We start from the raw sequence: 15,115 nt of genomic DNA on the forward strand, positions 1-15,115 counted from the left end.
TCATGGTCTTCTGTCTTGTGAAAGTCACTTGATACTAGTCATTTATAGGCAGCTCCACTTCTGGTCACCCCTCCCACTGGACAAACAGAAACTGCAGCTTCCTCATGAGGTTCTTGATCCTCCACATCGCAATTCAAAAGAAGGATTTCCACAGAAACTAATCAGTCCTTCATGGAATCAGTTCCAAAATAGACAGACTTCCCTTTCACCCGAGACCTCCTCCAGCAGTTCTCCGTTAACATGGAGCCATTCCCAGACCAATGAGGAACTCTAGACCCTGGACCTCGGACGTGTCTTCCAGGAGTCACTGACCCTCCATTTCCCAGAAGGAATCTCCCAAAGAGATTAATAAAGTTTTCTGTCTCCGAGAACAAGCTTAATGCCCATATTTGGGGGTTCAGGAAACGCTGTAGCATTGTAACTTCCAAACTATCGAAGACTAGATTAAACTCACTGCCAATATCAGGATGTATAATATTAATGAACCCAACAGCAGCAGATGATATGCAAAAGCCTGAGATCCAGAAGTCACCAGAATGAAAACTCTTCAGGAGATTTGCCCAGAAATCTAAGATGCTAGGAGCTGTGTCAGGAAACATGGCTCAATAGAGAGTCTGTTAATCCCAAATAATCTGATTTCATTTTATTTTTTTATATTTCTTCAAACTCAAGACACTATTATTGAGAATGAGAAAGAGAAATAAATGACAGCAAAAGTAAAAACAAAAGTTGTACATGGAAAAAGAACACTAGCAATGAAGTCAACTTGCTGGGTGAGACTTGTTAACTTGTTATGGAAATAGAAAGGGAGACACTCGTAAAGTGGGAGAAACACAGCCGACGGGATTAAAAGAGTTAAAAGTTAACCAGAGAAACATCATGGGAACAGAAAAACAGAGAAGAAAACGTGTGAAATATATTTGATGACCGCGGTTCCTTCACAGCCTGAGAACCTCCTGGTGTAAATGTGGGCGTCTGGTCAGTTCAAGTCAGAATTAATTTTAATTAATTACATAATGCTGTTTTCTGTGACAAACTTCTTCCTTTCCTGCCCGAAGCAAAACAGAAAAACGTTGATAATACTCATTTGACTAAAACAATTTTTTGGGTGAGGGCTCGTGAAGACTCACATAACGTCATTGTATTTAAGCCAGTGTTAATGGTTAGATTATAAAAGAAGACATAAGTGAACCCTACATGTTTAGCTTTATGTGTTGCTTCCTCACTTTATACTCGCTCACATTATTTAAATCTAGACTTTGATATGCTAGATGAGTATAACTTGTTTTCATTGACCTGACGTTGAAGTACTGCATATTTAAGCAGGTAGTATTGCATGCTGTGGCAAAATCTTGTGCACTTTAAGGTAGAGGAGAGATCTTGTGAGATCAAAGTCTGAGGTGGTCTGAGTATATCTTGCCCGCCAACTGCCATGTTCTAACGTTAGACACTCAGAAAACACCCAGTGAATCATTCTGAAGATCTGGTGATGTGTTTTCTGTAGTTGAGGATGTAATCAAGAGGCATTATGGGAGATCTGCCGTCATTATCAGCTTATAGAGTTTATGTTTTAATTTGGTAGGATACAAAAAATGGTGTGCCACGGGATTGATTCATCTTCTGTCTCAGAGAGACCGGCCGAGAGAGAGATTGAAAATAGATGATCTTTGTAGCTGTCATATTTTGTCGTGCACTGGATGTAGACGAAAGAGAAGGGGAAAATGTGTCATTTGTGCGACATCATCACCTGACTGCTTCACAGAGACCTTTCAATGATGCTCAGGTGTGACACTGAGGGTTGCTGACCTGGTTTCAAAGTCTGATCTCGTGGGTGGAAAACCTGCTGCCGACCTGGAGGTAAAAGATTATGGCTGCAGGCATCCATACTCAAATATCTCATCATACAAATGAATCAGATTAAAAGAGGCTAATATTAGAGCTGTTTTTTGCTACACGGTTTAAAATTTACACAGTGTATCAAGTTGAAAAAACTTTTGAATTGTTTACATCAAACAACATTGTCAATGAGCATGATAAAGAAGTTATTTTTTTTAAGGGAGGACAGGAACAGACATGAGGGACAACTCACATAAAAAGGTTTTGGAAAGTTCAAGAGAACACAGTGCGATAGTTTGGACATGTCGGATGAGGAATGTCATGTAAGCAGTGGTCGAACGAAGAATAGGAAGATAACCATTCAGGTTTGTGGATGTAATAAAAGAGGAGATAGTGAAGCTGATGGGAGTTGCGTGGGAGGGTGTCTTGCTGTGTGAGCCCTCAGACTAAATAACATACAAAAGAAGAAGAAGCCCTTGATCAGATAAGAAATGTTAATTGTTTTATTTTTCTTGACAAAAACAAGAACGACAACTTCTCTATTTCAAGGAAGAGCCACTTCCTGTGACCGAAGACACAGGCTTGCTGCAATAAATGTGCTTCAGAGATTAGGGATTAGAAAGAGGAAAAGAAAACTGCTGACACCGACAAGTCATGTCTGATTAATATTTAAGAAAAATTATTAGTTAAAAATCTATTACTCTGAAAAGATGCTCCTTGGCATGTCTCGACCAATATTGTCAAATACTTGGTCCTAGTTTTGGGAGTTGAAATGAATTAATAACAAAAAGAAAACAACACTTTTTATAAAATGTGTCCACCATAATGCAAAATGCTGAGCAACAATTTGGTAACCAACGAAAATATTTTATTGAAAATATTCATTTTCAAGAATTTTCAGCAGAGGCACAATTTGGACTTTGTCAACAATAGTGACAGGTAATTTCATCGTGAGTTAAGGCGCACCTTTGAAAGTTACAGTAATGTTAGCAAGTGGGCTGTACTTACTGGCTGCTTCTTAGTGAAATATTATGAACTCCCAAAAGTATTTGGGGAAATGGTATCCTCAATTTAGTCGGCACTAAGTGACAAGAATTGTGAATCAAAGAGTGTATCCGGTTAAAGTCAGCGAGTGCGTCTCTGACTTGCATGACGTTTCAGTGTCTACATTTACTTGGACAAAGACACAACATTTATTTCACTTACTTTTGTTATGCATGCTTGGAAAAATGTGTATTTTTAGTTTCCTCACAGCAATGTTGTTGTGGTGGCCTTTACCGCTCCCCCTTTTGACGAGTCGCCAATGACTTCACCCAAAAGTCTGATGCTGTTGAGACAATCATCCCAATATTGTCCAGGTGAAATCCAAAACCGAATACACTAAATTTATGAACACATTGGTTTCTTTAAATTGCTGTTTAAAAGTGAGAGATTTAAGTTTCTCATTCCGTCTAAGTAGGACTGTAGGCCGATATGCATATGGCCTGATTCGATATATATCTTGATTCTAGTTTATATTGTGATATTCTAGGTATTTCGTGACTGTCATTTATTAATCTAAAAATAAATTATAACACAAATAAACACATCACAGTTTCCCACAGATATTTGGTCAGAGTGCTGACCGTGGTTGGATTTTTGTTTTTATTCACTCATTATAAAAACACAAAGCAGTTTATCTGCAATAACTAGGTGCCAGAACAGGTTCTGACAGTACTATTTTGGGGGCTAAATTGTTTCAGCAATTCGGCGAATTGTTTTTAAAGCGGATGCGTCTAACTTGACCACACACCTTTACGACAGAATGATGGATCGATCCTTGTCAGACCTGCGACACCAAAGACTGTCGGCACGGCAGTGCTAACGGAGCTAACAACTAACATCACTCAAAACTTCACAACTTTATTGGTAATCGTAAACTATCAAAATTTGCTCTGTGGTTTAAAATTGGCGAAAAACTGAATGCAGAACCAATCAAATTTGCTTCTAAATGTGAAGAGCGAAAGAATAATTGTAGTTCTGAAGCAAGGTGAGGCAAAGAATGTAAAAGATTTGTCTGGAAACTACCCTAACTAAGTTTGATGTCAGATTTTTGTTTTTCCTTTAGGACTGCAAGTTACTCTCAAAAATACACATCAGATAAAATTGAAACAGATATTTAATAAATTAATAAATCATAATATTTTGGCCATATTGCAAACCCGTTTCTGGATACATTTCTGCATTATGTTTTTCTGCAAATAACATGCGAAAATAGCCGAGAGACAGTAGTATTCCCAAATTAAAAGGGATTTTTATACAGGACTTTCGACTAAGCACAATTGTGCTTTGGCCGTGGTTCCTTTAGTGATGAGCCTTGACATTTTTTCAATGGACAAAGTGTGCTGTGGCTTAAAGAAGGAGGAAAAACCAACCAATATCCAACGACTTTCCCAGCACCGGCCCAGGTTGAACATCGATCGCACAGATGGTGACATTCCACCATCTACAGTCCTCCTGAGCTCTACTGAGCAGCAGCTAGCAGAGAGCGCTAACATGTTAGCACAGGGCTGCCAATTCTCTCGTAAGAAGTGTAAAACTACTTCTACATACATTATTTATACATTTAGTATTATCATGAATAAATTGGTATATATTTGAGAATCGTTTCTCCCCCAGCCCTGCTTCTAAATATTGGCTAATCTCTGCTTGCTGAGCAGTGAACCGTCTGCCTGCAACGATTGATGAGTGGCATTTCTCTGTTCGTGCTGAAAAACGTGGCATCATTGCCCAATCAAGCTTTGTTTCAAAACAAGAAATATGGCTTTGACAATGACTTTGAGGAAGAGACAGGCGTGAAAATTAGTTTCGTCAATGAAGCAGCACCTCAACTTCCTCTGAAGATGAAAAATAAGGAAGTTAAAGAAAAGTGATGTCATTATGTGGCGCAGTCTCAAAAACATGAGGCTGCTCTGGCTGCAGGCGACATTCAAATTTTAAACAAGTTTGGAAAACCTTCCAGCGGTTAGGGGTCGGCAATTAAATGACTTAAGGGGCGACATTGTATACCGAGAGTGGCGTGCAGATCTGAAGGAAAAAGAAAAAATAATACTTACATTTTGCTATTCCTTTTCTATCAGCTTCTCACTTCAGGGGTGGCCACAGCAGATCATCTTCCTCCATCTCACCCTGTACTCTGCTTCCTCTTCTCTCAAACCTACAAACCTCATGTCCTCCTTCACCACCTCCATAAATCTCCTCTTTGGCCTTCCTCTCCACCTTCTGCCTGGCAGTTCCAACCTCAACATCTTCCTACCAGTGTACTGGCTATCACTCCTCTGTCCAAACCATCTCCATCTAGCCTCCCTGACTTTGTCTCCTGAACACCTGACATGTGCTGTCCCTCTGATCTACTGCTTCCTGATCTTATCCACCCTGCTCACTCCCAGAGAGAACCTCAGCATCTTCATCTCTGCTACCTCCAGCTCTGCCTCCTGTCTTTTCCTCAGTGCCACTGTTTCCAAACCATACAACATTGCTGGCCTCACCACCGTTGTGCACACTTTCCCTTTCATTGTCCCTTGCCAATACCCCTTTATCACACCTGACACTTTTCTCTAGTTATTCCATCCTGCCTGCACCCGCTTCTTCACCTCTTTCTCACACCCTCCATTGCTCTGGACAGTTGAGTCTAAGTACTTCAAATCCCCCACCTTCTTTATCTCTGGATCCTGTAACTTCACCTGTCCACTTGGCTCCCTCTCATTCACACACATGTATTCTGTCTTACTGCGGCTAACCTTCGTTCCTCTCCTTTCTAAGGCAAACCTCCACCTCTGTAGCTTACCTTCCAATTGCTCCCTGCTCTCACCACAGATCACAATGTCATCTGAAAATAAATAAAGGCACTTAGATACAAAAATATCTAAATAACAATAACAGTGATATGGTTTTATATAGCACTTTTCTAGGGTACTCAAAGATGCTTTACAGTATACAGTCAGTTTTCAAAAGCTGTCCGAAAAGCTTTAATGTTTTATGCTTTTATGGGTTAATGTTTGGAATTTGAAAATAAATGACGTGACGAACAATGTGTTTTTACACGCTTTACCCACCTGTGGTTTATTGGGTTTGATGCTATATCAGAGCTGCATAATGCATTTTACCTGTTTTAAAGATCAATCCACTATGTACGAGTCACCACAACAATTTGTATAGATATATTTTTTAAATTTGAATGTTCATCCATCAGTTTCTGCTACTTTTTCATCCGAAAATATTTGTTCATTTACTTGACATTTTTGTGTTTTAATTGAGTAGAAGAATTCAATGGTGCTTGGTTAATTTCTTTCTGGCGTCAATGCTCTAATTTAGATGCACAATTCTTTCCTTTCATTTTATCTCGACAAAGAGACACACAAAAAGGGTATTTTTTCCCGAGTTTCGCGAACCACAATGATGTTATGGAACGTTGGCGCAGGTTGCAGGACTTTCTGCCAGACGTATCCAGGGTCTTCCCTCTTCTAAAATTTGGTAGACTGGATCCAAAATAAGACAATTACGTCATTGAATCGTATCGTAATGTATTTCAAATCTATACACACGCGCGCGTTTCATGGTGAGATGTGGTGACGTCGTCTGCAGAAACTTCTCGTCACCTGAAAACTAGCTCATTAGCGACACCCAGAGTGTAAAGATGGGAATTGCACACAGTAAATTTGTGCCACTGCAGGTATTTTATGGACTAACATTCAAGCAGTCTGCATTTTGCTTTATTTGATAATATTATGTTGCAATCTATAAATGATTGTCTATTCAGAAAAATATTTCAACGCATTTTGTATTAAGAGTCGCTAAAACTTTCACATTCAGCCAATACATTTTTATCTTTGCTGAAGCCCAGAGGCAATTCCCAATTGTCATCATTTATATTTAGCCATATTCATTTTGAAACAGGATGCTATAAACACTGACTAATTTATTCGTTTCTGACTATTTTCCTGCTGCACAATTCATGTGAATCAATGACAATTAACTGACTCCGTCATCAGTCATGGAATTATGACTCAGATTTAACTGACAACATCGGCAACATCTTTGCTTAGAGTGATGAAATAACACATGCTGCAATAATCCATTTTCATTCTGAGCGGACAAAACACCAAGAAATATATTTTTGTTTTTGTAATAGTTTATTGGTTAGGTCTTCCAGCTACCTCACCTTCAGTCACTTATATTTAAATAATTTTAAATATCATCTCTCAAGTGAACAAGTCTAAATGAAAGGAAAGGTCATCCACACGGACTACTAGAGTGGAAAAAAAGACTAAAATCACAACACTTAAGCAAAATTTAACTCACTGAACAACCACAACAAACTCAGCTGCTCATTTTCTGGAGTTGGTGAGCAGTTGTCAGTCTTTGAATCTCATCAGTCGTCTTCATCCGTCTCTCTCCAAGGGCAGCATCCGGCTGTGATTGAATGTGCTGGGTGCCAAGAAGGATGTGGGTTTCCTGGTTTACAACCCAAATGTGTTTTCTCCACTGTATGCCACGTATAAAAAGCCGTCCTCGTCCTTCTCGTCTTCGTAGAGTTGCCCCATTGTGATACTGGAGTATGTCCCACAGACAGGTTAGTCAACGGAGAAATTACATTGTTAAAATTCTGGATGTTTTTTTGAGGAGCGCTCACCTGGACTGAGGGATTGTCTTGTTCACGAACAGGAAGATCGCTTTCTCAGCGGGTAGCTGGATCCGTTTCCTGATGATCCACATAAACTGAGCCACTGTGATGTCAGAGGGGACCAGGTACTTTCTCTTGTCAATGTCCACAATCTGCGATCCAGATACTTTCTCCACAATCACCTGCCACAGACAGGGGTTCATTACAACCGGAAATGTATTCAAAGTTCACCACTGACTTCACTCACCGGGACCCTGTCAGGATATTTGTTGCGGATTTTCGCCGATTCTATGCATCGATGTTCTGCAAAATCAAAAATATAATTGTGTTATCCCGAAGAAATATCACAAATATATACGCCAAAGTTCATTATAAGTGTAAAAAGCTCTTTCAAAGTAGCTAGAATGCTGCCATTAACATTAATTTAAAGGAATAAAAACTATATATATATATATATATATATAGAACTTTTTATTGTGGTTTCCCGAGTTGACCCAGACGTATGAACGGAACCGGATAAGCAGCAAGGCCTTATGGGTAATGTAGTGTTTGAACTGATAACTAACGACAACAACAACACAGGACGAACAAGAACGAGCTGTTACATATCTCACAGTTAGTTGGAAAGCGTATTTCGATTACAGTTCAGTTGCCTTTTAATTTAACATCAATCTCCAAAATATGGAATAATTTGAACAGTTTCATTTGTTGCAGCCATTCCTAATCTGTCCCCGAGTCTGCTGATAGCTAGCAACAGTAGATATCCAGCAACGATCACTAGCGATAAAAACAAGGCAAGACATAAAATAAAGGCAAGTAGTTAACTACACATTTGCTTTACTTTTACTCACACTGCTTTAAAGTGCTCATGATTCCTTCGAAGCCAGAATACCGTTGGCACTATTAAAGGACTAAGGTCTCATTTTACGGATAGATTTAAAAAATATATATAAATATATATATACATAAACTAGTTGTAATTGTATCAATTTAGATCGTTTATGGTTACAATATTCTTTTAAGAGGTCGTCGCCTGACTAATACTGGGGTGCAATTGAACTAAACTGAACAGAATTTAAATATTTTATCATCACGATTCGCAGAATACGATGTCAAAGTAAAGGGATACAATTGTTCGCATCGTGCTTCAATATTTTCGTGTCGTGATCGTTAAAAAGGCCCAAAATAGAAATCGTCTCACCCAAGGAGTGATCCTCTTTGAACATCCATTTCATGGTGGCCGTGTCCAGGCGGTTTACACTCGATAAAGACGGGTGTCAGGGTAACTCCTGGATGGGATGCGTTAAAATGTATTTCCTTCGTTATTAAATGCAGATTATGTGGCTGAGCGACGCTGCACTGTATCCGGAGAAGAGCCGCAAAACAATAAACAACAACCTCCCCTTCAATATTGGCCTACCAAGCAAAGCCCTGGATGTGACGTCACAGCCGGACTCTACCACTAGGCTGGGAGGGACGCCATTAATCTACTGCGTCACACTGGATTGCGTTTTAGTTCGTTTTCTAATCAAGCAAGTCATGAAGTTTCAGTTGTTTTATCATTTTAAGCAATGAAATCACTGTTATTAATTTCTTTTTCAGTCATTCCTTGCTTATGGCAGTTCACTTGACTCCTACGTAGACAATGGACTCTACCAAAAGGGCCTCTCCTTTTGCACAGAGACAACTTGGAAATATACTCATTGTTTCATGATTTTTCCCCCCTATTTATTCCATTTATATGATCTATTTATGCTCTTCCCATGCTTGTGTGGGTATCCCCTATACATACCCTTTTTAGTGACATGGCAAAAACGATAAAGGAATAATACTCCTCATTTAAATAAAGTAAGAAAGTAATGAACAATGAGGTTTTATTTATTTGTGTGCATTTCAATGACATTTCATGAGAATTCTGTAAAAAGCTATTTCAATATATTTTGAATGAAGAGAAGTTGTATTAAAATACAAATAAATCATTCTTTTTTATTTTGCTGAAGCTTACTTTAAAAAATCTGAATTGCCAGTGACATAATTCAGCATTTAAGCTTATCAACATCATTAAAATAACTACTTTTTTCCCAAACAATTTTCAGTACATCAGAAACACTGACTATGAAGTCACTTACAGTTACTGACTCATCGGTCATGGGATTATGACTTGGACCAGCGCTCGTTTTATAGTTGCTCAATTAATGCTTTGACAAGCAATGACATTCAATGTATTATGATCTTTAAATATGCTTTATTGATTACAATTTTTACTGTTAGACTTCAACATGGCAATTCAAATAGAAGTGACATCAATGTGACACTGGTAATGCTTTAAATAAACATGTAAAGTAACTGTGCCTGAATAAAAAAGCAAAACATTGACTGATTATGACAAAAAAGAATTAATCTTTTTCCTGCACTTTGGTCTGGTTGTCTGGTGGAAGCGGTTTCCAGAGATGGTGGCCTGTGGTGAGTCCGTACGGCTTTGTCTCAAGCTCTTCCTTCACTTTTGGCCAAAGTCTGAAGCCGCCTTTAAAGCTGAGGTCGAACAACTCACAGGGGGCAAAGGTCAAAGGTTTTTCAGCCATGAGTCCTTTTAGCCGTGCACTCCATCCGTCCAGCATCGCGGTCCGTCCCTGCGTTGGACAGTGAACTGGACACCAGAAAATCTGAGGAGCTAGAATCTCAAATCCGCAGAAGTGCAGTGTTCCGTTCTGTAGGGGGTGAGAGGTCATTAGAATCGCATATATTTAATGACTTTTTAAAGTTATGCACTTCACCTGCAACGGCCACAAGGCGATGTTTATGTCTCCATTGATGCCGTCGGGGCGAAACATTGTTTCCGTCGCCCCAGTAGTGAAGGACAGCATAGCTTTCTTATCCTGAGAGGAGAAAACATTGTAGCTTTCGTGTCACTTTCTGTCATTTCTGTTGGAGCAGTGTTTGTACCCGAGTGCTGACAAACCTTGAAAACCCCACGGTTGTACATGTTCTTCAGGGAGAAAGCAAATCCTTGAGTCAGAACTCGATCCATCCAGCCCTTCATGATGGCAGGGACGCTGAACCAATACAGAGGGAACTGCAGGATGTCATGGTGAATATTCAAGGTGTGACTGGCTTGAGCAAACAAACAGTCTGATTGGGCTTGTTGAATTTGATTCAGTACTATATATCAAAATGTGGAATGATACTGAAGATAATAATAAATGAAAAATTAGCAAGCTGGGTAATTTCCAGGCTTGGCCTCAGGTAACCAGTAAGACAAGAAATCGCTGTCTGACCTGGAAAATGACTAGATCGGCCTCTTCTATTTTGCACTGCTCTTCTTTGATGTCATCGCTGAGCGTCCCGTTCATCCAGGCATGCATGGTTTCCTCTCCATATTGGAAAAGTGCTGTGTCCTTTCGTTGGCCTGGATACAAACGTTCTTTTGTTTTAGAGATGAACAGGCACAGCCACAAATACGAACTTCACAAGCTACCAAAATGTTGCACCGACCACGACTGAGAGACTTGGATCTTTGTGCATGTGAAATTTCTAACCAATCCTGGAACTGTCTTTGAAACAATTGAAATTCATGAACCAACTTATTGCATAACCCCCATTACTCCACGATTGACAGTGATAATGTTCAACTCAAATGTTGCGTGTAGCAGAGTAATCTCATTGAGATTTAAAAAAAAAAAATCATAAAAAGTGTTGTGTTGTTACAGTGTATACAGTTGCATGTATTGCATATGTGTAATTGATATTTCATAACTTACTTGTGTTCAGTCATACTGTTTGTCTTACAAAATGTTATGTGAGATTACCAGATAATAAAGAAATATTCTTTATCCACGCCATGATGATGCTGATCTTTTGGGGTCATTTCAGTATATGATCGGTTTGAAAGACCTTCTCAGGCTGTCCATAGCAAATGAAACACATTTTAAATGTTGGAATCCTCCACTCTCCCTTCTCAGTCAAGGATCAGAGACCAATAAGAGGTTACATTGCCAATTGGAGGTTTAAACAAGATAACATAAACAAATGCAGTTCTGCTTAGTGGTAGTGCTAGTGTTGTAGTCAAGACCACAGCAACCGAGACCAAGACATTGCCGAGACTGGAGAGTGTTGAGACCGAGACAAGACCAAGGCATTTGGAAATCAAGAACGCGACAACACCATATAAGACAGTATATATCAGGAGTCTCAAACCAATCCACAAATGAGCTGCAGTGAGTGCAGGCACACAATGGTTAACCAATCAGGTGTCAGCTGAAGCAAACAGGACCAGTCGGGTATACAACAGTCTTCCGATACTTTATTGGTCTTTCACTATCCTCCTGAGTAGATAGAAAAAAAAACAGCACCCACTGTGGCCCTTCAGTTTGAGACCCCCGATAAATACCATAGGAAAAAATAGAGAGTCAGAATCCTTCTTTTGCCATCTATGCTTACCAGTTATGGCAGTTTTCTCTGTTGGACTCGACTGGGCTTGAATAGAAATGCAGAGTCCTCCCAGTCCAAGACCGTGACAAGACCGAGTTAAAATGCATTTGAGACCGAGACCGTAAAAAGTGGTCTTGAGACCTGTCTCGAGACCAAGACCAACCTCGAGTAGTAGAACACTTGTTTGCGCAGAGCTTACCAACAATGTCTTCTTCTGTAGCATCGGCCTTGAATCTCATGGCGTAGAGGTCAGACACAATGACCCGATGACCCTGATCAGTCAGCTCCCTGACCGTCACGTCAAGAATTGCAGCGTTAAAAGAGCCGGCGCTCTGATGAGCATACACAATGAGAATCGTCTTGGAAGCTGGAAGACACAAAGGTGTAGACAAGATATGTCATTTCATGTTAATTGAAAATGTAATTGTGATTCAATCCATATAGCACAGTCAGTAGATTATGCCTCAGGTTTTGAGTACATAAATAATCGAGCTGGTAGCGAGAAGGAATGTGCGCCCAATAATAGAGATATTTATTCATTTTTTGCAGTTTCAATTAAAATAAAACATGAGCTAATCTTGTGCAATGAAATACAATATCGAAACAATTTAAATAAAAATAATACTGCTTAACAAGTTGTTTCAAGATTCCAATATAATAATTCTATCCAAAAATATTATCCAAAAATAAAAATAGAAATACTAAATAAATAAAAATGAAGCACTGTAATATTGTGTTGCATCATCACTTCCTGGGATGCAGCGAAAAGACAACTAACCTGTTCAGGTTGTAGATTCACAAACAAAGATCACTGTGAGGTAAGATACACCTCTCTGACTGGCATTCCTTATCACAGCATGCAGGCAGTAGAAATTTTGGAGTAGTTGGTAAAATGATAAAATACTATTTTATTTTTCAACCCTATAACATGCCAATTACAATAATAATACAGTCAACAGCATCTCAGTGTTTTGACGCTGCAACTCTTTCCTGTATGTACAAATAGGAGTTGGCTGCCTCGGACTCACCCATGTCGTGTCTGTGCTGTGTCAACGGCCAACTGGACCCGGACTCTCAGGTCTCTTTTATACGCACCAGTTTTCTTCGCGTGAGAAGCATTGTTCGATTGAAAATGAGATGAGGCGAACGCGTCTTGAAGTAGAAGGGGGAAAAAAATCTTCGCTGAGACAGCCAGACCGGTTTAGTTAAGTGCTTTCAGAGGGAGGAGGTCAGAGTGTGTGTGTCAGCCTGTGGAGTCAGTGGTGCAGAGGAATCAGATTGGCTTCATTTGGCCCGGAAAAGAATGTTTGGGTCACTTTTTAGGGATTATCCGACAGGGTCATGGGGCTTAATAAACATTTTAATCCGACTTAATATCATCTCATTAAAAGAAAAGTGGTGGACCGCGTCACTTGAGTGAAGTCAAATTTCACTTGTCACTAATGTCTTTGCAAATCGGATCAGGGCTTTTTCAGCAATTTCCTTTTTACCTCTATCACTTTAACAAAGGCCAATTATTTTAATTCGTCATTCATTCTGACGTACAGAATTTATGACTGACTCTATCTGTTGGTTTATTCATGGACCTCCATCACTACCGCCTCTCGTTCAAAGGCTAAACTGAACCGTTGAAATGTTTACTGTGGAATATTTTGCAACGAAAACTTGGGCCCCAATGGCTGCTTCTAGCTCAGAATTAAAAAAATAAACAGGTAAATAAAATAAAATAAATCAACAACTCTGTTACTAATGCATACCTGTCAACCTCTGCCAATAACTCCCCTTATACATTGAAAAGAAACTTTACAAACACAATCGCGGTGGATTTTAATATATTATTATTACTATTTACATCACAGCAAGACAGACAATGTACTGTAAAATGATAACAAAGATAGCATATATAAAAGCTCTTGCATTACATTTACCATGTGCAGCATGTTTTAAAATAAATAATTCGTCCTTGTACTCTTCTTTTCTTACTAGGTGGTCATTCCGATTCTTCCATTCTACTTTTCTCTGAATGATTCCTCTCACAACACAATTCAAAACAACGGATGTGGGCCGCAGTGCAACGTGCATGCGCGCACAACACTCCTATCATCAAATCCAAGAAGCAATTGAGGCTAACTTTTGCTAGTTTGATGCGCCAACCGTCGTCAGCTACCAGTGAGACGAGACGATCCGTTTTGGATCCAAAATTGGCGAGTTGATATCGGTCTGGCGTGAAACATCAGCGGGAATTTTTTTTGTTCCAATTTATTTTTTCCCGTATAAAGGTTGTTATGCGGCGAACATGATTTGAAATTGTAAAAAAACTTATAGAATACAAGACAAACGTATAAGTCGGCAGGTATGCTAATGCAAAAAGCTCTCACAATCTGCACGACAAGCTTCAGAAAACAGAATTTATGTTTGTGCCGTTTTGCTCAGCCTTCACTCTTCACTCTTCACTTTTTGCGTTGGAAAGCACAGATTTGTCCACTGGGTTGATCATCGCTTCACTTATCAGATACTATGGTTACACTGACTGCAAAATCTAGTCTCCAAGTGTCAATGTTCAGACTAAGAATTCTTGTTGAACTGGCGTCTCAGCTTGGTCAAAAATGGGATTTTGCGCAACTGCTTGTAGCTTCTGTTGAGATTAGATAAGATCTTAACTAACTGAAGCTACTTTTACTACCATCCAGGTCGTATTATCTCCAGGAGCAGAAATGTAGTTTGTCGAACTTGGGCTGTCAATAGATTAAAATATTCAATCGCAATTATTCACACTTAAAATGAGTTAACTCGCAATTAATGGCAGATGAATCACACATTTTGTATCAAGGAAGGAAGGTTAAAGAATGTTCTTGACAGTATCTGTTCTTCCTTTAAGCTAGTTTTAAATACGGTAAACAATGTGTGATTAATTTGACATTAATCGTGAGTTAACTCAGCTTTAGTGCGATTAATTTAGATGAAAAATGTAAGCCTATTGACTTAGTTCAAACTACTACAACTGCACATATTTTCATAAGCTACTCCTTCCAAGTAACACTGCTTGATTTCCCTGAGGTAACCAACTCTTTCCTTCTGTCTTTGTTGTGAATGTTTCAATCCTAAAATGATTTACGCTGCAGATGGAGTTGCATCTCCCGTCTAGAATGTGGCAGGAATGTCATCCGGACACTTTTGCCTACTGCTGCT

At 39.3% G+C, this 15,115-nt stretch overlaps 2 protein-coding genes across 3 annotated transcripts; both read right to left on the bottom strand.

Moving 5' to 3' along the window:
- Positions 1-3,069: 3,069 nt before the first annotated feature.
- LOC128758809 (gamma-aminobutyric acid receptor-associated protein-like 2) lies at positions 3,070-8,925 on the bottom strand. Of its 2 annotated transcripts, XR_008414546.1 has the most exons (5): positions 8,700-8,925; positions 7,746-7,801; positions 7,508-7,680; positions 7,177-7,425; positions 3,070-5,704 (listed from the first exon to the last, which is right to left on the bottom strand). XR_008414546.1 is itself a non-coding variant. In XM_053865163.1 (4 exons), exons 1-4 carry the CDS (start codon positions 8,731-8,733, stop codon positions 7,335-7,337), a joined length of 354 nt encoding a protein of 117 aa, XP_053721138.1. In that variant the 5' UTR covers positions 8,734-8,925; the 3' UTR covers positions 6,989-7,334. The 2 variants fall into 2 exon arrangements, 1 of the variants encoding a protein (XP_053721138.1); XM_053865163.1 differs by lacking the exon at positions 3,070-5,704 and having other exon boundaries at positions 6,989-7,425.
- Positions 8,926-9,508: 583 nt separating this feature from the next.
- nqo1 (NAD(P)H dehydrogenase, quinone 1) lies at positions 9,509-13,146 on the bottom strand. Its single transcript, XM_053865784.1, has 6 exons — positions 12,955-13,146; positions 12,126-12,293; positions 10,774-10,904; positions 10,458-10,571; positions 10,273-10,374; positions 9,509-10,206 (listed from the first exon to the last, which is right to left on the bottom strand). The coding sequence occupies exons 1-6, from the start codon at positions 12,956-12,958 to the stop codon at positions 9,895-9,897; spliced, it is 831 nt and encodes a 276-aa protein (XP_053721759.1). The 5' UTR covers positions 12,959-13,146; the 3' UTR covers positions 9,509-9,894.
- Between the last annotated feature and the right edge of the window lie 1,969 nt (positions 13,147-15,115).

The sequence above is a fragment of the Synchiropus splendidus genome, chromosome 5 (genome assembly GCF_027744825.2).
Source record: "Synchiropus splendidus isolate RoL2022-P1 chromosome 5, RoL_Sspl_1.0, whole genome shotgun sequence".
NCBI classification, from domain to species: Eukaryota; Metazoa; Chordata; class Actinopteri; order Syngnathiformes; family Callionymidae; genus Synchiropus; species Synchiropus splendidus.

What these genes read in the sequence shown, in the direction of transcription:
- LOC128758809 (XM_053865163.1), bottom strand. Translation starts at nt 8,733, where the DNA reads ATGAAATGGATGTTCAAAGAGGATCACTCCTTGG. An exon ending in CAAAGAGGATCACTCCTTGG is followed by an intron (nt 7,802 to 8,699) that starts GTGAGACGATTT and finishes TTGATTTTGCAG; the next exon opens with AACATCGATGCATAGAATCG. An exon ending in AATATCCTGACAGGGTCCCG is followed by an intron (nt 7,681 to 7,745) that starts GTGAGTGAAGTC and finishes TGTCTGTGGCAG; the next exon opens with GTGATTGTGGAGAAAGTATC.
- nqo1 (XM_053865784.1), bottom strand. An exon ending in TACAGAAGAAGACATTGTTG is followed by an intron (nt 10,905 to 12,125) that starts GTAAGCTCTGCG and finishes GTTTGTATCCAG; the next exon opens with GCCAACGAAAGGACACAGCA. An exon ending in CCGATCTAGTCATTTTCCAG is followed by an intron (nt 10,572 to 10,773) that starts GTCAGACAGCGA and finishes GACATCCTGCAG; the next exon opens with TTCCCTCTGTATTGGTTCAG.